The following is a 26,074-nucleotide window of genomic DNA, read 5'->3' on the forward strand; positions in this document are numbered from 1 at the left end:
GGGATTTGGTTCCCACTGCAGTCAGTATCAGCTAGCTTATTTTAGTCATATTTTCCTTTTTAAAAATTTTTTTTTTATTTTTTAAATACAGTTAATATATATCAAAGAATGGGAAAATATGTATGTGTGTGTATACACACACATGCATGCTTAAGTTATGAAGTTAAGTTTTACAGCATATTAAGGAGTATTCCTGATACCATCCTACAGAGCCGTTCCAAGAACTCTTCCATTGTCACTAACTGGGATCCACGTAGATGCTCCTCCTCCTCCTCTCAGCCTCTGTCACCCCTACAGCCACTCCTACAACCACTGACCTAGATTTTTGCTTTCTGTGCTTTAAAAAAAAAAATATATATATATATATATATATATATATACACACACACACACACACACACACACACACACATATGTGCATGTGTATCGTACATATGTAAGGTTTTATTTTTTGAGCTCTTAAAAACAGTATTCTGTATATTCTTGTAGGAATTGCCTTTTTTGTTTTGTTTTTATATGCTTGTGTTGTTTAGAGCTATAGTTCATTCATTTCACTGATGTTCTGGGAATATACCACACTGTATGGTATATGGTCTTTACTAATATAACCTTTGCTGCTAGGAACATTCTTGTGAGGTTTTCTGGAGCAAAGGTGTAAGAGATTCTCTAGGGTATATGTACAAGTAAAACTTTTTGCACTCAATTTCACAAAATAATGTTAAATTGTCTTCCAAGGTAGTTTTACTAATCTGTACTGCTAGGAAAATGTGAGGGTTTTCTCTGATGCATCCTCTGACACTGATTTTGTCAGTTTCTTAATTTTTGTGAATCTGGTGGGTGTACAGTGGTAAACCACTGTGGCCTTCATTGGCCGTCCCCTGATTTCTAATGATGCTAAACATCTTTTCATATTTAATCTTGTTTTTCCTCTTTGAAGCATTTGTGTCTTTCACCCATTTTTAATGTCTTACTGGTGGTAGTACTGATCTGCCTGTGTTCTTTATCTCTTCTGCATCTTAATTCTTTTTTAGTTACATGTGTTATAAATATCTTCTCAAGCATTTTATGTTTATCTTTCCACTTTCTTACAGTGTCTTTTAATGAACAGATTTGATTTTAAGGTAGTTGAATTTACAAATTTTGCCTAACTAGCTCTTTTTGTTTCTTAAGAAATCCTTTCCTACTGCTGTTTTTTCTTCTAAAAAAGTTTTGGTTTTGCTTTTTACATTTAAGTATTTAATCCTAAATTGAATTTTATATACATTGTGAGGTGGGAATCCAGTTTCATTTTTCCCTTGATAACCAGCCATCCTGACTCTATCGAGTAGCTAATCCTTTTCTTAACGATCTACGGCGTCATTCCCATTATGTATCAGAATTCCCTGTGTGCGCAGGTTGGTTTCGGGTTTTCTGTTCTGTGTCACTGGTCACTCTTTCTGATATATTCAACAAAGAGCAGAATTTTGTTTTTTTATTCAGTCTGATCATTTTAGTGATCATTTTCATGTGCTGCCACATTTAACTAAATTCATTTTAATTGATAATAGAGTTTTATTTAGTTCTGTCCCCTTTTTTTCCAACTTATCTGCCTTCTGTGGGATTGATTTATTGTTTTTTATTCCTCCTTTTCCCCTTATTTGGGTTATAAATGATATAGTCTTCTTTAATTATTTGGGTATTTACTTTTGTTGTTGAGAAAGAGAGAAAGGAGGAGTGGGGAGAGGGAGAGAGAGAGAATCTCAAGCAGGCTCCACACCAGGCGCAGAGCCAGACGCGGGGCTCAGTTTCACAGCCCTGAGACCATGACCTGAGCTGAAATCAAGAGTCGGCCACTTAACCAACTGAGCCACTCAAGTGCACGCCCCCTAAATATTTAATATGTATATTTGACTTAAAATCAAATGTGTTCTCAAAGTGGTCCTGGAGTAACATTACCCGCATCACCTTGTAACTTGTTAGAAATGCAAATTCTCAGCCTCCATTCTACTAGACTGTTGGATCAGAAATATTGGGGGACAAGGCCCAGCAGGCAGTGTTTTAACAAAACTTCTTGGTGATTCTAATGCACATCGAAGTTTAAAAACCATGGCTCTACTGTGAATTGTTGGATCTTCTTCCTGAGTACAGCTGAGGTTGTCTGCTGTGTTTCTGTTGTCTAGTATTTTGTTTCGCGGTGTTCTTATATCATCTCGAATTAGTAATAATTACTACTGCAGTGCTTTCATCCTCGGTGCTTATTTGGATAAACCCTTGTGTTTACCAATTTTTTAAAAATCCTACTCTTTGTTTCTTTAGGTTTTGTTTCCCTTTTTTCTCCCCCCCCCAAGGTAAAACCCTTACTAGTTTTTTTAGTGTAGGATTATTAGTAGTGAATTCTCTTTCAGTCATAGAAGAGTCTTTGCTCTCAATCTTGATAGTTTAGCTAGGCATAGAATTCTAGATTGAGAGGGTTTATTTTGTTTGGTTTTGTTTTTTCCTTTTAGCCCTTTGAAAACATTCCATTTTTTTCCTGGCCTCTACTGTTGTCGAGAAATCATTCTAAGTATCCCTTTGGAGGTAATACTATGCCTTTGTTCTCTGGTTCTCCTAAGATTTTTCTTTGTCCTTATTATTCTGCAGTTTTTGTGGGTGTGTCTAGAGTTAGGTCTGTTTTCAGTTCTTCTGTGTAAGTACTATTTATTGATCTGAGGATTGATAGCTTTCATCACTTTTGGGAAATTCTCATGTATTATCTCTTTAGATATTATCCTTTCCTCAATTCTCTTTATTCTCTTTCCTTCATTTCTCATTAGACATAAATAAACCTTCTCATTCCTTCCTCCATAGGAATGCATGTACTGGTAATAAACTAGTCAGCTTCCTCATAAATATTTTCTAGGTCTTTAGCAGCTGTTCATCCTGCCTATTAACAGTTGCCTTTTTTAAAAACTTCTCATTTCTGTAAGTTCTATTTTAGTTTTGTTTTTTCATAAATTGTTTTTTCATATTTTGTCCTTAGTATTTTAATTTCTCACATGTCTGTACTCATTTTAAATATTCATATTTTATGCTCTTACGTTATCATTTTTGTATTTCATAGGAGTCCGTTTCTTGCTATTGTTTGTGCTAGTTCTAACCCCTGCTGAATTGTTTTTTGTTTTATGCAATGCTTAATTCTGACTTTATCTTTTGTGATGCTTTTTTGTTTTTCTGTGAGACTCCCTTGTAACCTTTCTGTGTGAGTGTCCTTCCACGTAGCTATTTTGGTTTTGATCTGCTCGGAGCTCCAGTGCCCTGGGTCTAGTTTTTAATTTTTCCGTTTGGGAGTTCCTGAGCTACATTGGTAATAAAACACTGAACCTTAAACCCATCCATGTGAGCCATTTGCCCAGGACTTTGAATAGTCATCTTAACTACTTTTCCATTTTCTCATTGAAGGTTGATGATACGGCTCTTCAGGAGTCCCCCCTTATGTTGGGAGTCAGTTCTAACTCTGTGCCTCTCGTGGGCCCTGTGCCTCGTGTTCTGTCGTGGTTGATAGTACCCAACCCTAAGTTCACGAAAATAATAAGCAAATTTAGCTGCAGTATCAGATCACACCCTGATCATGCTGGTTTTCAGTCCTTCTTTCCCATCACACAGGGATTTTCCTTTATTTCTTATTAACTCAACTATGAATCTAAAATACTTTTTGTTAAAAATCTCTATCATGTTTCTAGGCATTTGTGTCAGAATTACCAGTTACCTTAGGTTTCGTTTGTTGTTTTCTGAAAAGGAAAATCTCCTCCTCGGTGCTAAGAGAACTAGATAGGCAGGTTCTTACTTTTAAGTTTTCTTCCAGTCAGGAGGTGCATACTCAGCAGACCAGCCTCAGCAGTGGCATTCAGACCACAGGGCTCAGGAGGGCAGGAGGGACCCTGCTTTTACTATGAGGATTATTTTAGTCAATGATGAAAATAAAGGTGGCCCCAGAATCACCTAGCCATAACTTTGGAATATACAAGTTTGGGGAAGCTCATAATATTTTAAGACAAGTTTGTTCCATTTACTGTGAAAACTGAATGAGCCCATTATGTTAGTCATTTTTTAAAAATCAATACTACTACGATTTTTGTAATTAATTTTGTAAAATTAATACTACCAAGATTTTGGAATAAGTTAGAGTTCCAAAATTACTCTTACGGGGTTATTCCATGGACACTTCTTCTGTCCTAGTTCATAGTGAATAAGTTAACATTACAGAGCTTCCTGGCTCATGGAAATCTGTGTGTGCACCAAGTGAGAAGCTCTTGTTTTTTAACCTTTGTGAAGGTTGAAAACTCTCCTAGTTCTTAGACCCAGGAGTTGAAAGTGTTGAAATATAAGGTTTTGAAACAAGAGCATTAGCGAGACATTATTAAAGAATCCTTACCCAGTAGACTATACATACGGATACTGTCTTTTTCCCCCCCTTTTTGCCTTTCATAATTCTTTTTAGTCCTTCCAGCTATCTCATATATGCCTCTAGGAGGCTTTTTATTTTTTTTAGTTCTTCTGCAATAGATGCTGTGTACCCAATAAACTTGGCAAACATATTTTGAGCAGCAAGGAGTAGGGGACCCAGTCCTAGTAAGGCAAGTTTATTTCAAGAGACAAGAATCAAAAGAGATTCTGTCATTAAAAACTTACTGTATAGAGTAGGATAATTTATATTGGTTGTCATGAAAAAATAAAAATGAGTTCTTACAAAGCAGGAAATGTTTTTGTAAAAGTTGATAAGTTCTACCTTTTTGAAGCCTCAAAAATCCGTAATACATGGTTAAAAGTATTTTCTCTGGAGAGTACTTGAATTGAAATTCTCACTATTGACATTTAACAAATTGTTTAAATGCCCTGGGGTTCAGTTTCCTTATCTATAAGATGGAAATCTTATTTCTTTTTTCTTTTTCTTTTTCTTTTTTTTTTTTTAGGTCAATTATAGTCGTCACTATAGAGTCAAAGTTACAAGGGAAACTCAGAGGCCATGTAGTCCAGCTTTCTTTGTCATGTTCCATTCTTTAATATAAATTCTTAAGCTCTCTATTCCTTACTAGTACTAAGGAAATTTTACTGATAAAATATAGGTTTCTGTTTCTATTTAAACATTATTTGAGACTAAATTTTTCAAGGGTGGGAGCTGTACAGAGGGGGTATTAATATTGATTGAATACCTCCTGTTTGTTAGCCATAATCTAATTGAATTCTTTCATCTACCCTGTAAAGGTCAAGTATTTATCAAAAAGATTAAGAAGAGTGTCCAGGATTACCTGGTCAAAGTTAACTTCGGTGATGAGAGTAATTGAGGGGCTGTTTTAAGCCTTTTCTGAGGCAGGATCTTCTCTGAGCATGTGGCATTTAAGCTGGGACCTGATTGATGACAGGGAGCAACATACAGAAAGGAGAGATGCAAGCCTTCCAGGTGGAGAGACCAGCCGATGCATAGACCCTAAGACCAGTTTGAACAGGAGGGGTTCAAGGACTAAGAAAGGAAGCACGGCTAGAATATAGTGAGCGGGGGAATGAGGTCAGAGATAGATGGTTCCAGAGTATGCGGTGCCCTTGTAACCTTAGGAAACAGTTCAATATTATTCTCTGTATGATAGGAAGTCCCTGGAGGGTTTGAAGCAGGAAGTAATATAATCTGATTGATAGTTTGAAGAAACTGCACTGACTCCTGTTTGGAGAATGGATCATCGAGGGGCAAGAGTAGAAACAAGGAGACCAGTGAAGAGACTTGTCATAATCCAAGAAATGATGGTGGACTGGACTAGGGAGGTAGCAGTGGAAATGAAGAGAAGTGGACGGACTCAAGATTTGTTTTGAATATGGAGGTGACAGGCCTTGCTTCTGAATTGAATGTAGGGGAGGAAAAGGAAACAACAGAATCAGAGATTGCTCCTACATATTTTTACTTGAGCAACAGGATGTTGGGGGAGCAAATTGGCATTCCCTGAAATGGCAGGATTTGGGAAGGGAAAAGCTAGAGTTTTGTTTTAGACAGTTTAAGGCACCTGTAGGCACTTCAAGCAGTTGGATGTATAATCTAGAATTGAGGAGTAAGGTATAAATTTGGGAATATATGTAGTATTTAAAGTCACAGAGTGAGATTACATGACACAACTGTAGACAGAGAAGGGAAGGGTCCCAAGACTCAAGATATTTACAAATCTGATGAAGTAGCTGATGAAGTAAGGAGAAACATGTAAAAGGTGTGATACCTTGAGAACTGAGTGAAGAAAGCTATTTCAAGAATCTAGTGTTATTTAGAGGTCAGATGAGATGAGGACTCAGAGTGGCCCTTGAATTTAACAAATGGAGGTGTTAATGAGTTTGAAGAGCAATCTCAGTGGCATGGTTTGAACTGAGGCTTTGGAGTTGGATGAGGAGAGAACGGGGCGGGGGGTAAGAAGTGAAAACAGTGAGTAGAGAGAATTCTTACGAGAAGTTCTGTGAAGGGGAGCTGAAAAGTGGGGTGCTAGGCAGAGGGGACTGGGGCCAAGGTAGGTAGGTTGGTCTTCTTTTAAATTTTACTTGTATGTATTCTGCTACAAGGTAACTCCTCCTCATAGTACATTGACCTGCAGACTTGGGGTTTCATATGTTAACTACATAGAAAACTACACGTAGGAGCCCTCCCCCTATCCCTGCACACCCCAAGACGCCTTGACAGCAGGAAGAGAAGGGATTTCCTCTTTCAGGCACATGTTCATTCAAAAATCCCTGTTAGTGTTTTCTTGCCGGGCTATGGGAAGACAAGAATACCATACCCCATCCATACTGCAAACTGCTAACGGTCCAGTAGGAGAGCCCATGGTAGGTACTCCACAGTCTGTATTTGACCTTGGCCTTGAATAACGAACAAAGGGCACTTCAGTAGAGAAAGTGCCTCAGTGCCAGAGCCATCACACTGAGCAGAGTGAGGGTGTGTGAGGGGGCTTGATGGGGCCAGTCAGGAGGAGCTTGTGGGGGCGGGGAGGTACAGAGGTGCTTTCCAGCAATTTAGGCTTGCCTAAGGAACAAAGCCAGGCTGTTTACTGAGTTCTGTTATCTGGTAATCAGATGGATTCTTCTAAATGAGAAGAAAAGAAGTGGTACAGATTTCCCCAAAATTGAGTCTTTGTTGGGCTTGTGCTGGCAAACGGTGGCCGCCTTAAGGTTCATATTGTGAGCCTTAAATTTGCCTTCTCACCTAGAAGAAAGGTCCAAAATTTCCCTCATTGTTTCACCTCTTAGAATGAAGCATGCAATCAGTGTAATTGTTGCATTCAGCTTTCTATTTAGGGTAACACAGGAAATTAGCAGTGCATTTTCAAGAAAAGCCGATTACCATCTGTTATTAGTAATCATCTAAAAACATCACCAATTTTAAGCTTGCCAGTGGTCCGAGATACTCATACTAGATGAGAAGGGAAGAAAACTACACCATTTAGAATATATTACCCCTTGCCCCTTTAAAAAGAAGGCATCAATTAAATGATTTTTTTTAAAGATTTTATTTGAGAGAGCGCAAGGGAGAGAAAGGACATGATGGGGGGGGGGAGAAGGAGAAGCCGACTCCCTGCCCCCGCTGAGCAGGGAGCCCAATGCTGGGCTCGATCCCAGGACCCCAGGACCATGACTGATCCGAAGGCAGATGCTTAACCAGTTGAGCCACCCAGGCGGCCCATGATTTTTTGAATATACTAGAGTACAGTGTTCTGTCCTGTGCCCCAAGTTTTCCACTATCATTTCCCCCCAAATACAGAATGTTGCACGTGAAGTCACACTTCTGAAACTCGGTGAAAACATGTAACTTTTATTGTTTTGCGGCCCTTGCAGCCGGCTCTGTGTCTTCAGAGCCTGGCTCCTTGTGCTGGAGGAGAGCTTAGGGATGAGGGCTTGCTCCAGGGCTCGCCTCACAGCCACCATTCTTGCCCTCACTGTGAGTACCGTACAGGGCCGCGTGAGCAGCCTCACTAGCATCGGGCAGGGAGGTCACAAGACCAGAACATAGCTGGTGGCATTTCTCACTCCCTGCAGATTTCTTTAACCGACTGTTTGTCTTTCAGCAGTAGTTGAACCACTGCCTGAATTTGAAAACTGGTATTTAAGAGCGTGGTGAAAGGAAATTAGTTCAGTAGATTTAAGGGTTTTAGAAAATGAGTTTAATAGTGTTTAAGGATTTCATCTAGAAAAAGAGGTCATTTTTCTTTGAAATGTACAACTTCAGTTTGGTATGACAGATTTTGAGTTTTGCTAAGTAGTGAAAGTCCCCGTTAGTTTGGGACATGATGCTCAGTAGAACGTGACACTCAGTCACTCCTCGTAGGAGAATGCTCCCGCCCACCTAAATCTGGGGAGACCGGAAGTTTTCACGGTGTAAGTACTAGAGCGGTAGGGAAGAGTATGCGGGGTGGTCTCGAATAGCAGTCGTCATAGCCCATTTGTTTTAGCAACTTAGAGACCTCAAAATTTGGTATACTTTTACTACAAGACTGAGAATAATGTTGGAAAATGTCTTGTGCAAGTATAATCTTTCTTACTGCTTTTTTCCAACTTGGTAAATTTTTACTAACTTGGGAGTTTTATCGTAATTCTAAGCTAATTTTTTTTTATTAATAAGACACATGTATTTGCCCCTTTTATTTAATGTTTTATTCAGTGAAATAGCTGAGACCTAGGGGGAAATCCACTTCCACTTGCTATTCTGTGTGCTCTTCGGAATTTGAGCATCGCTTCAAATTTTGCAGAATGGTGGTTTTCTTTCTCAGGATTGTTATGGTTTAAATAATGAAAGAGGTAAGAACTGGAAAGGTCTTTTGCTGACAGGTAAGGTTTTGGTCTATTTTGGTGATGTTTTTCCAACCCTTTAGAAACCTGCTCTGGAATGACTCCTTTTCAGGTGTTCAGTTCTCTGCTAATGGCTGGGTCCCAAAATTATTTTAAAAATGGACTCAGAGAAGCAGCAAAAACTCTGAACTACTGTCCTGGGGAGGTCTGATAAGCTTCATTTTTGACATCGAGCTGGAACCCGTGTATATTTAGGAAGACAGCAACTCAGCCTTGCAGAAGCTTTTTATTAAAGGTCCAAGAGTGGGGGCGGGGGGAGTGTGGGTGGCGGCTGGATAACTTAGAACAAAATGGATAATTATCTCATTGCTGAAGGACAGTACAGTCTGCCTGGCATGTAAAGGATGAGGGATGTGGATGGAGGCAGCCCACGTGCTCTGCTGGCACAGATCTCTCTCTTTTTTTTAAATTACACTATTTTAGAGCCGTTTTAGGTCCATAGCGAAACAAAGTAGAAAGTACAGATTTGCCATGACCCCCCCCCATCTCTTGTGCCACAACCATAGCCTCCTCCCCACCCCCGCCGTCACCATCCCTCAGCACATCACCCCAGATCTGTAGCTTACATTTTGTTCACTCTTGGTGTCGTACGTTCTATGGGTTTGGATGATGTGTTAAGCCCTCATCGTGTGGGAGGATCACATTTTAAGACTTTGATGAGCATCAAAATATAAATACCACTAAAGCCATCATTTGTCCTCTTAAAATGCAACTGATTATTACCAAAAAAATTTTTTTAAGATTTTATTTATTTGTCAGAGAGAGTGAGAGTTAGCACAAGCAGGGGGAGCGGCAGGCAGAGGGAGAAGCAGGTTCCCCGCCGAGCAGGGAGCCCGATGCCGGCCTCGATCCCAGGACCCTGGGATCATGACCTGAGCTAAAGGCAGACCCTTAACCAGCTGAACCACCCAGGCGTCCCTATTACTGAGATTTTAAGGATATCTTTCACATGCAGAAGAGTATCTAAATAGAAGACTAATTTATAAGTCACTACTGTCTTAGATCTTGGACCTTTTCACTTTCTTTTGGGAGTCACTTCTCACAAAACATACTACTTCACAAGAGTGAAGATAAATGAAACTGAGTGACATATACACTCCAGGCACATGGTGGGGCTGGTGCAACTACTCAGATGACCACTGCCCACAACAGTTTCCAGTCCGTGAAATGCATGTCTTTGAGCACAGTGATACTTTACTACGCGCCAGGAATTTTCAAGGCCATTCTTTAATGTTCATTACCTGTAAAGTCCAGGGACTACAAGGTGTGTTGTGAAGTTAATCTTTGGGCCTGTGTCAGCTCCCAGAGGGCTGTGCACTGTACTGTCCCTTCCCACCCATTAATAGTTTTACCAGGTTAATTTTCCTAAAGGTGGTGGTCTCTATTCACTTGTAATATTAAGAAACACTTTCCATGTCTGGTCTTTCCCATTTCTTCTCTCTCTATTCACTATGTTCTAACCAAACTGAACCGTTTTGTTTCCTTAAGACACCTCACATTTTCCTGTGCTCGCTCTTCTCTGTGGAATATTACCTTGTTGAAGCCCTTCCCAAATTATGTCATTTCTCCTTCCTTTCTACTCCATGATGTTTGTACCGCTTGTACCAGTTAGCGTTGTATTACAGATAGTTATGCTTCCCTGTTGTCCATTACTATGTAAATGAACAGAACACAGTTCATATTAGACTTGGGTTCATTTCCATGACAATGACTAGAATTTATTGAGCACTTAAATATTATTACAATGATGACATTGTCATTTCCCTCACAGTGCTTTTTGCATGTTATGTACACACGAATAGGTCTTTGTTTTATGTAAATAGTATCACACTGTAGGTATTTTTCTGTTTTGTCCCTGAATATGTGATGAAGAACTTTTGTATATATGTAAGTACGTCATTATTTTTAATGGCTGCGTAATATTCTATGAAATGGATGTTACCTGCTTGATTTAACCACCGGTGGACATATTAGGAAATTTTTAAATGTTTGATACTATAGATAATGCTACAACATAAGTCTTTGCGTACTTGGGCAGGTAGACCAGAAAGATAGCTTCTTAGAAACAGAGTTACTGGGACAGAGGGTATGTACATTTTTAACTTGTTAGTGCCAAAATGCCTTCCCAAAACATAAAATTTGTGTTTCCACCAGTAGTGTGCGAAAGTACCCACTTCTCCATGACTGCATTTCATATTATCAACCTTTTTAATTTTTGCCAATCCATTGCACAAAAACTGTTCTCACTTGAATTTACATTTCCTTGTTTGCTAGTGAGGTTAAACGTCATTTCATATGTTGGCTATTTGTATTTCTTCTCTGAGAATTGTTCGTATCTCTTTACCAGTCTGTTAGGTTATTGTTTTCTTAGTGAGTTGTACCACTTTTTTTTTTTAATAGATTTTTGGTGGTAGTCCTTTTCTCATACATTGCAAGTAGTATTCCCAGTTTGTCCTTTGACCTTTAACTTCATGATATTTTTTGTGACTTTTAATTTTTAGGTAGGCAAATATTTAAGTCTTATTTACGGCTTCTCCTTTAGAAAAGCTTTCCAGTCCTAAGATTATAAAACTGATAGTTCTATTTATTTACTTATTATTTATTTATTTATAATTATTAATAATTCTGAGTTTTATTTAACTTTTAATCCTTTAATTCATTGGATTTTGAGGTTTAATAAAGATGGTGATGTATGGGGCACCTGGGTGGCTCAGTCAGTTGAGCGTCTGACTCTTGATTTCAGCTCAGGTCATAATCTCAGGGTCATGAGATCAAGCCCCGTGTGGGGCTCCATGCTCAGCCTGGAGTCTGCTTGAGTTTCTCTCCCTCTGCCCCTCCCCCTGATTGTGCATGCTTGTGTGTGTGTGTATACACGTGTGCTCTCGAGAGCTCTCGAATATAAATGAATCTTTAAAAAAGTAAAAGAAATAAGAATAGAGATGTAATTTTCCCTTCTTTCTAACACTATTGAAACTTTTCCCATTGATGGTAAATATCAGTTATAAGCTAAAAGTTCTCTATTTTGGGGGGGTTTATTTCATCTTGATTCCTGTCCCAGTACTTTGATTTATTCTTTTACCTTATGTCTTAGATACTAACTTCAGAGTCACCTTGTGGATGTCTTTTTTTTTTTTTTTTTTTTAACTCTTACTGGGAGTTCTATTTGGATTGTATTTAATTTAATGGATTACTTGGGGGGGAATGGACTTCTTTGCAATATTAAATCTCCCATTTTGCACTCAATAGTAAGTTCCTCCTACCCAATCAGTTCTTTTTTTTTTTTTTTATAAGGGTTGTTCTTTAGTAAGGTTTTATAGCTTTTATAGCTTTTCCCTCTAGATCCATGACCATTTTGTTAGATTTCTTCCTAGGTATTTCATAATTTTTATTACCACTCTGAATAGGATCCTCTTTTCTATTAGGTTTCCTATTGGATTTTGCTTACTACATAATAATACTAATAATTCTTTGTTTATTTCTGACTACCTTATTAGTCTTAATAGTTCTTCAGTTGATTTCTTTGATTTACTAAGTGCATAACTATATCTGTCTTTAGAAACAATGACAAGTTGTTTTTCTTTCATTTATTCTTCATTTTTCGTGTCTTACTGAATTGTTAGGAAACTCTAGGACGTTATTGTAGAGTAGCCATGAGAAGAGGCATCTTTCTCTTGTTCTTCGGAAGTATTCCTTTCTATTTTAACATTAAATTTGATGCTTGCTGTGGATATCTGATAGTCATTTTGTCAAATTAAAAAAATTTCTTCTGGGGCGCCTGGGTGGCACAGCGGTTAAGCGCCTGCCTTCGGCTCAGGGCGTGATCTCGGCGTTATGGGATCGAGCCCCACATCAGGCTCTTCAGCTATGAGCCTGCTTCTTCCTCTCCCACTCCCCCTGCTTGTGTTCCCTCTCTCGCTGGCTGTCTCTATCTCTGTCAAATAAATAAATAAAATCTTAAAAAAAAAAAAAAAATTTCTTCTGTTTTTCACTTTCTGAATATTTTATCAAAACTCAGTGTTTATATCAAATACTTAGACAATTACTGAGGTAATCTTTTTCTTCTTTAATCTGTTAATGCAGTGAGTTATCTTTAATTATCTTTCCTGTTGTACTAGTCTTGCTTCCTTGGGATAAATGCTACTTGTCATGATACTACTGATACCATGATATTACTTGGTCTTTTTAATGCTTTACCACTAAATTTGATATTATTTAGAATATTTGTATCTGTATTCATAAGCAAAATAATTAGGCCTGTACTTTTTTCCTTTTTTTTTCCCTCATATCTCTCCTTGCTGTGTAATAGTTTATATACTTTAGAGCTAACATTTACTCATAAAACTATCTGAGCCTGGTGTCTTTCAAAATGGCATTTTGACTGCCTTTTTAATTTGAATTATAATCAAGGGCTGTTAACATCCTAACCACTTTTCTCTAATTGTGACCAGGCTGGTAATTTCATGAGACCTGTTCTTTTCACTGTCACTGAGAAATAACTGATATCTGTCACTGTATTACGATGTACAGCATGATGGCTTGGTTTACATATAGTGCAAAATGATTAGCACAGTGGGCTCGGCTAACACCCATTTTCTCATATAGGTACAATAAATAGAAAAGGAAAAGAAATTTCTCCTTGTGATGACAACTGTTAGGATGTATTCCCTTAACAACTTCCCTGGGTATCATGTGGCAGTGTTAGCTGTAGTCATCATGCTGTGCGTTACATCCCTAGTACATACTTATAACTGGAAATTTGTGCCTCTGACCACCTTCCTCCCAATTCGCTTTCCTCCCATCCTCCACCTCTGGTGACCGCAAATCTGATCCCTTTTTTCTGTGAGTTTGGTGTTTTTGTTTTGTTAAAATCCCCGTATATGTGAGATCATGCAATGTTGTCTTTCTCTGACTTATTTCACGTAGTGTAATGCCTTCAAAGTCCTTCCATATTGTTCTAAATAGTAGGATTTCCTCATTTTTTTAATGGCTGAATGATAATCCATTGAATGTATTCACATCTTTATCTGCCCATGGACACTTAGGTTGTTTCATGTCATGGCTATTGTTCATGCTGCTATGAACATGGGGGTGCAGATACCTCTTTGTCATAGTGTTTTCATCTCCTTTGGATATATTCCCAGAAGTGGAAATTGCTAGATCATATGGTAGTTCTATTTTTAATTTTTTTTTTAGGAACCTTCGTAATGCTGTCCATAATGGCTGTACTTGTTTACAGTCCCGCTAACAGTGCACAAGCGTTCCCTTTTCTCCATATCCATGCCAACTTTTATTATCTCTTGTCTTTTTGATGATGGCTATTCTTTTTTTTTTATTATTGTTTTTTAAAGATTTTATTTATTTATTCGACAGAGATAGAGACAGCCAGCGAGAGAGGGAACACAAGCAGGGGGAGTGGGAGAGGAAGAAGCAGGCTCATAGCGGAAGAGCCTGATGTGGGGCTCGATCCCATAACGCCGGGATCACGCCCTGAGCTGAAGGCAGACGCTTAACCGCTGTGCCACCCAGGTGCCCCTATTCTTTTTTTTTCTAAGATTTTATTTATCTGACAGGGAACAGAAGCAGGGGGAGTGGGAGAGGGAGAAGCAGGCTCCCTGCCGAGCAGGGAGCCCAACGTGGGGCTCGATCCCGGGACCCATGACCTGAGCCAAAGGAGACACCTAATGACAGAGCCACCCAGGCGCCCCTGATGATGGCTATCCTATCAAGTATGAAGTGTTATCTCATTGTGGTTTTAATATGTATTTCCCTAATGACTAGTGACACGCCTTTTTATGTACTTAATTGGCCATCTATGTATCTTCTTTGGGAAAATGTCAGTTCAGGTCCTATGCCCATTTTTTAATTGGATTACAGGTGACCCTTGAATAACATGGGTTTGTACTGTGTGGGTCCACTTATGTGCATATCTTTTTCAGTAAATAAGACCAGTACCATAAATGTATTTTCTCTTGTAATTTTCCTAACATTCTCTTTCCTCTAGCTTACTTTATTGTAAGACTCTAGTATGTAATACGTATAACATATAGAATATATGTTAATGGACTGTTTATGTTATGGGTAAGGCTTCTTCCAGTCAACAATAGGCTATTAGTAGTTAGATTTTAGGGCAAAGTTACACATGAATTTTGGCGACTTGGCACTCCTAACCTCTGTGTTGTTTGAGAGTCACCTTTTTTTTGCTATTGAATTAAAGAAGTTCTGTGTGTGTGTGTGTGTTTAAAACTTTATTTGAGAGAGCGAGAGCAAGTGAACATGAGCAGAGGGGAGGGGTAGAGGGAAAGTGAAAAGTAGCCAACTGCTGAACAGGGAGCCTGACCTGGGTCTCTATCCCAGGACCCTGGGATCAAGACCTGAGCTGAAGGCAGACATAGACTGAGCCAGCCAGGCACCCCTGAGTTTTTTGTATATTTTCGGTATTATCCCCCTCTATTAGATACATGGTTTGCAAATATTTTTGACCATTCTGTAGACTGTCTTCATTTTATTTATGATTTCTTTTGCCGTGCAGAAGCTTTTCAGTTTGATGTAGTCCCACTTGTGTTTTTTTTTTAAATAAAGATTTATTTGAGAAAGAGAACAGGACAGGGAGATGGGTAGAGGGAGAGCAAGAGAGAGAATAACAAGCAGACTCCCTGCTGAGCGCCCAGTGTGTGGCTCTAGCCTATGACCCTGAGATCATGATCTGAGCTGAAATCAAGATGTCACTTAACTGAGCCACCCAGGCGCCCCTATTTTTGTTTGTTGTTACTTTTGCTTCAGGTATGATTTCCAAAAAAATCATGTCAAAGAACTTATTTCCCATGTTTTCTTCCAGGAGTTTCATGGTTTTAGGTCTTATATGTAAGTCTTTAATCCATTTCGAGTTGATTTTTATGAGTGCTGTAACATACGGATCCAGTTTCATTCTTTTACATGTGAATATCCATTTATCCCAGCATCATTTATTGGAAAAGATGGCCTTTTCTCCATTGAGTATTGGCTCCCTTGGCAAATTTTAGTTGGACTGCTTATATTTGGGTTTGTTTCTGGGTCTAGATTCTGTTCTCCCGATCAATTTGTCTGTTTTTATGCCAGTGCCATAACGTTTTCAAGACTGTACCTTGAAATCAAAGTGTGATGCCTCCTGCTTTTTGGTCTTCTTTCTTGGGATTTCTTTGGCTATTCAGGGTATTTTGTGGTTCCCTATAAATTTTAGGAATGTTTTCTCTAATTCTGTAAAAAATGCCAGTGGGATCTTAACAGGGATTGCACTGAATCTGTAGATGGCTTCTGGTATTTTAACAATATTAATTCTTCCAGTCGATGAACATGGGATACTTTTTCATTTATATGTGTCTTTGATTTCTTTCATCAGTGTCTTAGTTTTCAGAGTAGAGATATCTGACCTCCTTGGTTAGATCTAAGTATGTTATTGGTTTTGATGCTATTATACATGGGATCAGTTTCTCTTTCAGAAAATTCTGTTAAAGTATCAGTTCTCTTAATGGTAAAATGGGGATAACTAAAGCTAACTCCCAGTGTTTTAAGGATTAAATGACATAATTGCTTACAGTAATTATACTTTACAGCAGGTAAATGGTCATTAGTAGTAACAACTAATGTCACTCTTATTCCTCGAGTGGATGTAGTTTGGTTATCTTAATCATCCCCTGTTGTTGCAGGTGGGGTGGTAAACTCCATACTGGAGAGAGATGATACAAAGATGAGCTTATGGTCTGGCCAACAGCAGTAGGCATCAGCTCGGTGTGACACACCCCTTTGGGAGTCCAGATCTCCCTCAGGACTCCCTCAGGACAAGAGCTACTTGCAGTACTCTCTCTCTCAGATGAGGACGCACCACCTCTGTTGTAAGAGGAACCCATGGCAGGGGCTCTGTGTGTGCACCTTGGGCACATGGAATTTGTTCTCCACCGTGGGTATATTATTTAGGTTCGTTATGAAAGATCTTTAAGTTGAATGGAAAGATGACCTTTAAAAAAAAAAATATTTGAAAAATCAGGCTTGTAATGTGTGAAGAGCTATGGATTACTTGATTGGTCCCAAGAGCATTCTCGAGGGGTTTTGTTTATTTGTCTCAGTCCTTTTGAAGGAGTGTAAAATGTCAGGCCGGGATAGACGTGTGAACTAGAAAATGGAGGCTTGCGGGAGTCTCACCAGCAAGCACAATATGGTTTTTTCCAGTCTTATTACTTCAAAATCCTTCATCTGATATTTAAAATGTATTTATGTTGAGTCATTTCTTTCTCTCTTGCTGGTGAACCAGAAGATCATGAAATGATTCTGCAGAGCCAGTAGCATTACGTTCAGTTTCTTTTTTGTATATATCAGATAAGAGGCTTGCAAATGGAAGTAGGGCCGCCTCACATCCTCTGTATGGTCATGGCAGTGGTGTTTGCCTTTTTATCACTGATATAACATTTATTAGTTCATAAACCCATTTCCAAAGAACTTAAGGGCTTTTTGATGACTATAGTAAGAGTGAAGTCAGTTTTTAACAGGCTACTTTTGTTTTGACAAACATTTCTTTCGTTCTTTTTATTATTTAGAAAGTACTAGTTTTTTAAGTGTGTTGTGGAGCGGGAGTAGGGAGGCTCACAGACCAAATGGAAATTAATGCATATATTTGGAGTTAGGATTTCTTAGAGCTCAACTAGGAAGGGAAATACAAGTTTTGAGGTTCATCTCAGCTGAAGCTTCTAAATTGTTCTCTCAACCGTACCTTCTGGTTGGTGAAAAGCTCACACATCTGAGGAATTAAAGTGCCTGAAGTGGCTGACTTTTGGTAAACCTTACTAGTAGTAGGAGTGAAAAGGCCGAAGTTCAGAGTTGCACTTATGTCCCCATAGACCAGGGGACCCTGTGCACCTCCGTCTTTAACTCACTGCCATCCATTATTCAGCAGGTCCTCCTGTCCATGGTAGGCCTCAGTGGCTACAGTCCTTCCAGTAAGCCTGAGAAAAAGTTGTCCAAACTTTCTGAGATTTTCACAGCATTTAAATACTTCTTTGAGGAGGTATCTGTCCTGTCACAGTGACACTGGAGCAGGGTCAGGACTCAGGGGCCCTGGGTGCATTCCTGGCTGCATTCATTAATAGCCCCACAACAGTATTGTAGTTCCGGGTACTGTTTCTAGCTCTTATTGCATGATGCTTTTATCACTGGAAATACCCAAAATTTCATGAGATTGTTAAGATGTTATTTTTATTATGATATACATTGTATATTTCATATACTTTTAAAATATACTATTACATATAATTGTTACCATTACATTATTTTTCCTTTTAAGTACCAGTGGCTTCTTTTTCCAGAGCAATCATGAAATTTCACAGTATGAAAATGGAAGAAATCAACAAAATTATTCGTGACCTTTGGCGAAGTACCTATCGTGGACAAGGTAATTGACATGGTTGGCCGTGCGTGAATGCTTTTTCCAAAGCCCCGTCCCTAGCTCTTGCCACATAGGATCTCTCATCACGCCAGCATTATCGCCTGGACCCCTTTCTGAACATCTCTTTGAGATTTTCTAAGAATTCTTATCTTGACAACATCTTGTAGCTAGAAAAAAAATGCAAAGTTTTCTATTCCAGAGCCTAACAGGACTTACATATTTGGCTATGTGCATATTATATTTAACTGATGACCTAATAGATTCTGTTGAAATGGAGATAGGGATAAGCTGAAAGGCGATAAGAAGAAAACCAGCAGGAGGAAACTTTTAATAGGGGAACTAAGAAAGGCAGAGCTGCGACTGAGGGTTGGGGCATCTGGGTTGCCTTTGCCTCCCGAACGTTCTCAGCCGGTTTGAATGGTAATGTCAGCTTCACACGTTGCTTCATAGGCTTACTTAATATTTGCAAGTGACAAAAGGCTACAGAGTGTAGGTTCCTCTGAAATCATCTTCTTTTTGTGTCAGATATTGAATACATAGAAATTCGGTCTGATGCCGATGAAAATGTATCAGCCTCTGATAAAAGGCGGAATTATAACTACCGCGTGGTGATGCTAAAGGGAGACACAGCCTTGGACATGCGAGGGCGATGCAGTGCTGGACAAAAGGCAGGTATCGCGAGAGCCTCGGGAGCCCCCTGTGCACAGAGAATTGACAGGGAGAAACTACTGTCGGTGCCGTGAAAGCCCCCACGGCTGCCCGGGAATAGTGAGAAGCTCCTCACAGCACTCTGTTGCCACATAGAGTTGATCAGACTCAGCTATCCCGTTCCACTCTTCCAGTTCTAACCAGCATTTCCTGCACCATTAGGTGGTCCTTTAGGGGATGGTCTGGAACGTTCTCACGTGATAGGCCTTATGCAGAACAGGCAGCTAACAATCATTGTTTCGTAACATTCCTTATGGGAATAAAGTGTGTCATCAGTTATGAGACATAACACTATTTTATGTGCCAGCAAGAAAGAAAAAAAGTACGCGACTGTAATTGCAAGAGTACATCCAGATTTCAGAGCAATGAAAGGTGGGGGAGGGACGTTAGAAACCATGATATGCAGGATTCCCAAACCAGATCCGAGGTTGAGCCAGATGAGGCATTAAAATATAAAACTCTCATTGAGAAAGCAGTCCCATCACAGGACTGAGTTCCTGCCCCTCTCCCCCCTCAGCCTAGCCTTTGGGCCTATAGATCCTCTAAAAGAAAGGTCTGCTAGTGGCATCTGGCTGGCTCAGTTGGTAGACCATGCACCTTTGATCTTGGGGTTGTTTGAGCCCCATTTTGGGTGTAGAGATTGCTTAAAAATGTTAAAAGAAGGGTCCGCTAGACCAGAAGCCATGACACCCGCAGCTGCCTCTCCCCTCTACACACCCCCCCACGCCCCTCAGCTGCTGGGCCAGGCCACTTACCTCCACATGAGGCTCTGGCAGCATGGGCTGTGTGGGATAGGGCGCACAAAGCAAATCAGAAAGAAGAATAAAGCTTTCAAGAGTCAGGAAAATTGGACCTGCATCCTTGGGAACAAGGTGGGGTCCTTCGTGTGCAGGTTTGTAACCAGAATGGTCTGGATTCTTGAGCTTCCTCCTTTCAGATTAGAAGCAGATTATATTTGATAACATTTCTGGATACCCAGTTTTCTTAAAATCTTAAAATTCTTGAAATGGCTGCTCACATTGTCTGAGGTATTTCATAGTTTTCAGTTTGTGCTCTAAGACAGTCCTGCGTGTATTTTGTTGTCAGCCCTGACAGTGCATACCAATTTAAGGCGCACACAGATTATCTTAATCTTAGTTTGCAAAAATGACAAATTTGTGATCTATAATCAGTATTCCTACTTGCTTTGGTGATTTTCAGTGGTGATTATGAATAAGAAAATAGAGTCTGAAACCTGTCCCTTTGGATTAAGAATACTTTGGGAAATTTACTTTGCTCAGAAAATAATTTTCAAAGATACTCTAAATTATAAAAATTAGCATGATTGCTTCCTTGGTGTTGGGGAAGAAGAGAGACTAATAGTTTGGTAGAGGCAGGCCAGGAACTTCATGTAGACTCTACTCTGAGTACGTGCTGGGGGAGGTGGCAGCCACAGTCGGGTTCAGCTACAGGAAGGAAGGGTTTTCCCCAAAGGGCCAGGCTGCGATCCCAACCTCTGCAGTCCGCCAGCCTGCCCTCGGCGTCCGAGAGAAGCTGTCAACTGCTCTCTCACTGATGCTCCTTTGCTCAGAGGGTTTGGGGTACGGGGTATTGACAGCTGCGCTCAAGTAGTTCAGACTTCCTAGACTGCTCTGTCACTCTTAATTCTGTGTCCCTTCTGCCTTCAGATGGCTTCGGCTGCAGCTGAGGGTTTTAGTATTGGGTTTCTATGAACCAAGAAAGTGCCTCAAAGTGTCAGAGACTTTTTCTCAGAAAAAGAGTGTATGGAACTCTGGAAGATGTCATGTGTCCACATTTTCTTATCTCATTATTAGGAAAATAGCCAGGCCTTGAATTTTTCACACTGTTAGACTATTACTCCAATTACTAGTTAGAGATAAACGGTAATGCATTTCCTATTCAAGCCTGTGCCTTCAAGTTTCAGTACAGCTGACAAGATTTGTGTGTATTTTTGGGGATAGTGAGATCACCATTGCTTCTAGCATTTCATTGCACTGCCAATGACAGGCGGAGATACTGTACCTGATGGCTCACCTTCTGGAAGAGTTTAAGAGTCTGGTGAGAGTGCCAGGCTCTCCCAGATAAAGGAGCAACGATTTACCTAAGGCCAGTGAGCCCACGACATTGCTTCCTTTCCCCGACACAGACATTAGGCCGCTCTGCCTGCTTCCCTTACAGTGACTGAGGAAAAGGTCTGTGCGTTGTTCCAGGTCCTAGCCTCCCTCATCATTCGCCTGGCCTTGGCCGAGACGTTCTGCTTGAACTGTGGCATCCTTGCCTTGGATGAGCCAACCACGAATCTTGACCGAGAAAACATCGAGTCTCTTGCACACGCTCTCGTTGAGTAAGTATCTGCAGTTTGGGGGCAGGTTACGATAGAACTCCTTATCTCACTTTAAAAACTAGTGAAAACCCTCTCTACACGTGTCTTCCTTGGGGAAGCTGGTTGGTGGCAGACTTAGGCTTTACCTTTGATAGTAATTGTTCAGCTGCTTGAGAAAGAACCAGGTGCCGCACCGCAGTCCCAGACACATCCTGCATCTCCCCGCGTGTGTTCATAGGGAAACCGAAGGGTTTCCTGGCTTGGTTTGGTTTTTCTGTAAACCCCCAGCGGCGCCCACATGTCACGTAGAGGACTCAGCGCGCCCTGCTCAGACAGTTGTAGGTGCTAACAGTGGGTTTTGGCCCATCTCCCCAGCACTGTGAGGAATGACGGCTCTTACTCACAACGTGTAATAGTGATTAAGTAGAAAGTAAAATTGCACACACCTTCGCCACATTCACATGCCCTTGGTCCAGGCTCCAGGGACAGGCACCCGTTGCTGAAAGACTGTGCTGGCAGAGGAAAGGCACTTTTTCCAAGCTAGAGAAGCTGTTTTGGGTACTCTGGCTCCAGATAGTCTTTCTGGCAGAGGATAGCAGGGAGGGGACCCCTTCCTCAGCCATCTCTCAGTAGTCTTGTGTGGCCAGCACGTAAGGGCTACTACTTTTGAAACCTAAGTGCATCCAGCTGCAAGCAGGGATAAATAAATGATTAAAAGAAATAGTCTGATTTCAGTCTCCTAGCTAGTCACCTCAGCATAGAGATAATGAGCAAAAATGTTCCCAGTACACCCACTCAGGCCTCCTGTGTGTCATACTAATGATGCATCTAGTGACTGGCGGTGGCAGAATTCTAAGTAGCCCCAGCTCCTGAGAAGACAGCGGGGCTTGCAAATGTAATTTCCCTTGCCTGTAGTTGGTCTTTTTTTCTCCCAGAGAGAATTAGTAACAGGTCACAAAAACCCCAAAGGAATAAGTCAGACTCCTAAAATTGAACAGCACAGATATTAAGGAAAATTAAGTAAAACATTTCTACCTGTTTTAGTAAGAACTTGGTGTTCTGTAAGAACCGACATCATGTATTCTTACCAGACCTCGGTGAAGAATCACTTCAGGCACCTGTACTGTCTGGAGAGGAGACAGGACTCCTACTTGGCGGGTTTGAAGGCCTAGATCCCCCCCGACCCCTCTCCAGGTTCCTCCAGGGCTGGCAGAGGCCCCGCTCATCACATTGTGTCATGTGTCTGACAAAGTTCTCAGTGGCTTTTTATATAAAGGAAAGGATTATCTGTGCTCTCTAGTAATAAAACATTCTAAATACACTGTTTCAGGATAATCAAGAGTCGCTCACAGCAGCGTAACTTCCAGCTTCTGGTCATCACGCACGATGAAGATTTTGTGGAGCTCTTAGGCCGTTCTGAATATGTGGAGAAATTCTACAGGATTAAGAAGAACATTGACCAGTGCTCAGAGATTGTGAAATGTAGTGTTAGCTCCCTGGGTTCTTATGTTCATTAAAAATAGTCAAGATTTTGCCTTGGAAACACAAGTCCTGAGGCAACTGCTTATTTCTGGTATCAACTGAGTCAGCAGGAAAAGCTGTCTTCTCAGAGGAGCTTTGTGTCTAGGATTTTGAACGTCTGAGAGGTTCTACCGTCATTAAAGTCATTTCACATGAAATTTGGACTGGTTTCCTGAACTTCAGCCCCCCCGTAGGCAGCCTCTGACAGGCCTGGGGGCTCAGTAGCAACGCAGCTGCTCCACTCCCCTGCTTCCCTTCCCAGCCAAAATGAATGTTTCCCGGTACCTGAGGTTCCTTCACTCAGCTTCCACTTTTCAGAAGTAGGTTCTCACTGTCTTGAGTTAGTTATTAGTGAGCATTCATATCTGAAGATGATCAGAAATGAAGAGGTTTTAATATTTCATTCTAACTTTATAAATCCAGAAGTGACATCCCTCACTGGGACTCAGTTTCCCCAAGTAAAATTCACAGTAGCCACATGGGGCATCAGGGTTTGAAAGAACCGTAAATAATCATCCTGTAATTCAGGACCTACCATCTTCCCTCCCCACATATCCCTGCCGGGGAGCCATCCAAACTTGGGGCTCTGCCCGGACAGCCGAAGTTCTCCACTGTGCACATCCACCTTTGGAAAGCTCTGAGCAAGAGCAGGCCACCCTTGGCTTGGGGCATGATCTGCCGTCATGAAGTCTGTCCCTCTCTGCATCTGTCCTGTGTATCACCTCTGCTTCACCGTCAGTCCTGACTGTTCATCCAGTGTGCACACCGGCGTGGAAGGCAAGACCCACCAAGTGCCAGCCTCCTCCCGGTGGGGTCCAACCAGACCTGGCAGAGGAGGACTCACTCATTCCAGGTGTCATTTCTAACCAAAGTCCAGTCCCACCTTGTTCCTGGGATTGCCAGCTGACACCGGGAAGCTCTTCCCAAGCATTACAGAGTGCTGCCAAGTCACACACTTTTGAATGAGACCGTGGAGTTCTAGATTTCTGACTCAGTCATGCGGCACAACCAGTCTTGTGCCGTCTGTAACTACTGAGACCCGGCGCAGGCAGGCATTCTCAGCCACGGTGTGGAAAGAAGCCGTGAGGGCCTAAGCTCGCCTCCAAAGATAGCAAAGCCCTAGTCCCTAGAGCCTGTGAATGTTCCCTCATGGGGCAAAGCGGCCTCGGCAGACGCGATGGCAGGTGCGGGTCGTGAGCCGGGATCGCCCCGGCGGGCCCTGCTCGTGAGCACGAAGAGCCTGGTTAGCGCAGAGCGCGCCTGCTGCCGGGCCGACGCTGCGGGGCCGGGCTCCGAAGGAGAAGGAAGGGCTATAAGCCAAGCAATACGGGCAACCGGGAGAGGCTGAAAAAAGCAAAGAAGTGCTCTCCCCTCAGAGCCTCCAAAAGGAACCCGCCGAGCTGACTCAGGAGCCCTGATTTCGGGGTTCTGACTCCCCGACTGTGTAAGAGAATCGGTTTGTGTGAAGCTGCTAGTGGGGGCTAATTTACTACAGTTACGGCAGCGGCAGGAAACTCCTGCCGTGTCCAGTGTACGTAATCCGTTTCTGTGCATCTGACGCGATCTTCCAGTTGACCCCTGAACAACTGCAGTGGGTTTCAGCTGCGCAGGTCCACATAGACATGGGGTTTTCTCCCCCTCGATGAAGTACGCTACTGTAAATGGATTTCCTTTTCCTTATGATTTTCTTCGTATTTTCTTTTCTCTAGCTTACTTAATGCTAAGAATGCATTACATAATACATAGAATATAGAGAATATGTGTTTTATCAACTGCTGATATCATCAGTTAGGCTTCCAGTCAGCAGTACGATAGTAGTTAAGTGTTCGGGTAGTCAGAAGTTATACACGGGTTTTTGACTGCACTGAGGGGTGGGTGCCCCAACTCCCGGGGTTCATTGTTCAAAGGCAGCTACCTGGGGGAGAACTTAAAAAAGAGTCCCTTGAATCTTTTTCTGTGTTCTCTTCTTCACATGAAGAACCCTGGTTGAGAAAGCTTGGCCCAGACCCTCACCCAGTCCTTAAAGGGCTAAGCAGCACAGCCACAGCTCCAGCCATCTGCTTCCTGGCCTGACTGACAAGGTTCAGCCATCCGCATTTGCTTTGAAAAACTACAGTTACCCTGTTTACCAGACTAGCATGATCTCCACAAAGGTACCATGAGAAAAAACACCTGTCTCAGAGTAAAGATCCAGGAATTTGCAAATTAACTAGAAGCACTTCAATTCCAGCCATACATTAAACATACATAATAACCACTCTCAAGAATGCAAGAATATTTCAAAATGTGATAAATCTGTTCACAAACATCACAATAATAAATTCAAAGAGGAAAAAATTCTAATTGATAGACACCACAAACACCATTTTTCGATAAAATGCAGTATCTCCTAGCTTTAGCAAAACAAAAAATTTTGCACAGGATCTCTTAAGATTTTATTTCTTTAGAGCATGCAAGTGGTGGGAGGGCAGAGGGAGAAGGAGAGAATCTCAAGCAGACCCCGCCGAGCACAGAGCCTGATGCGGGGTTTGATCTCACAACCCTGAGACCATAACGTGAGCAGAAATCAAGAGTCTGAGGTTTAACCAACTCAGCCACCCAGGCGCCCCCAAAATATTTTAACGTTCCTTGTCATCAAAATTAAAGTCATCTTAATAGCAAAAGAGGAAGCATTTCCCATTAAATAAAAACATGGTATCTTCTAGCAACATGTTTCTGAAAGCTCTAGTCATTACAACCTGGAAAGACAAGGGCAATACAAGTACAATGAAACATTTACAAATTAAGAGGTTTCGCATTTCAGCTTCGCATTCCCTGAGGGCGGAGCCTCAGCGGCTCCTTTCCCATTCCCTTTCTATCTGTGCTGCGGAAGTGGGGCAGGTGCCCTTCTTTTCATTGCTGCTTCTAGATCACTCTTCATTCAGCACCCTTCCTTCACACGTGGGATGAACAGGCATCAGTGTGGAGATGAATAGGAGGCGAGGTCATAAACTAAATCCCAGCACCACCACTCACTGGCTCTGGGACCCTGGGCAAGTCACTTCCTCCCTTTCACTTCCGTTTCCGTATCTTCATCGTAGGTAAAACAGCTCCTCTAGTGAGGGTCCTTAATGAGGATTAAATGACTATAAACTGCTTAGAACTGCCGGCACATAAGGAAGTACCGGGTGGCTGTTCCAGAAAAACCTATCTTTACTCTCCTGTTTCTGTTCTCTTTAGCCTCCAGCCTGCTCACTCCCCCTTATTCCCTGACAAGTTCAGCTCCCAGTTTGCGGTCATTCCCC

At 41.3% G+C, this 26,074-nt stretch overlaps 1 protein-coding gene across 8 annotated transcripts in view; it reads left to right on the forward strand.

Annotated features, from left to right (window-relative positions):
• RAD50 (RAD50 double strand break repair protein) overlaps positions 1–22,948 on the forward strand; it is a 212,700-nt gene extending 189,752 nt beyond the window's left edge. For all 8 annotated transcript variants that reach the window (XM_057307423.1, XM_057307426.1, XM_057307421.1 and 5 more), the window contains 4 exons: positions 18,159–18,244; positions 18,764–18,906; positions 21,157–21,290; positions 22,600–22,948. In XM_057307423.1, coding sequence (XP_057163406.1) covers positions 18,159–18,244; positions 18,764–18,906; positions 21,157–21,290; positions 22,600–22,786 — 550 coding nt within the window. In that variant the 3' untranslated portion in view covers positions 22,787–22,948. The remainder of the gene's footprint in view (positions 1–18,158; positions 18,245–18,763; positions 18,907–21,156; positions 21,291–22,599) is intronic.
• The last annotated feature ends 3,126 nt before the right edge of the window (positions 22,949–26,074 follow it).

This window comes from Ursus arctos, unplaced genomic scaffold, assembly GCF_023065955.2.
Source record: "Ursus arctos isolate Adak ecotype North America unplaced genomic scaffold, UrsArc2.0 scaffold_5, whole genome shotgun sequence".
Taxonomy (NCBI): Eukaryota; Metazoa; Chordata; class Mammalia; order Carnivora; family Ursidae; genus Ursus; species Ursus arctos.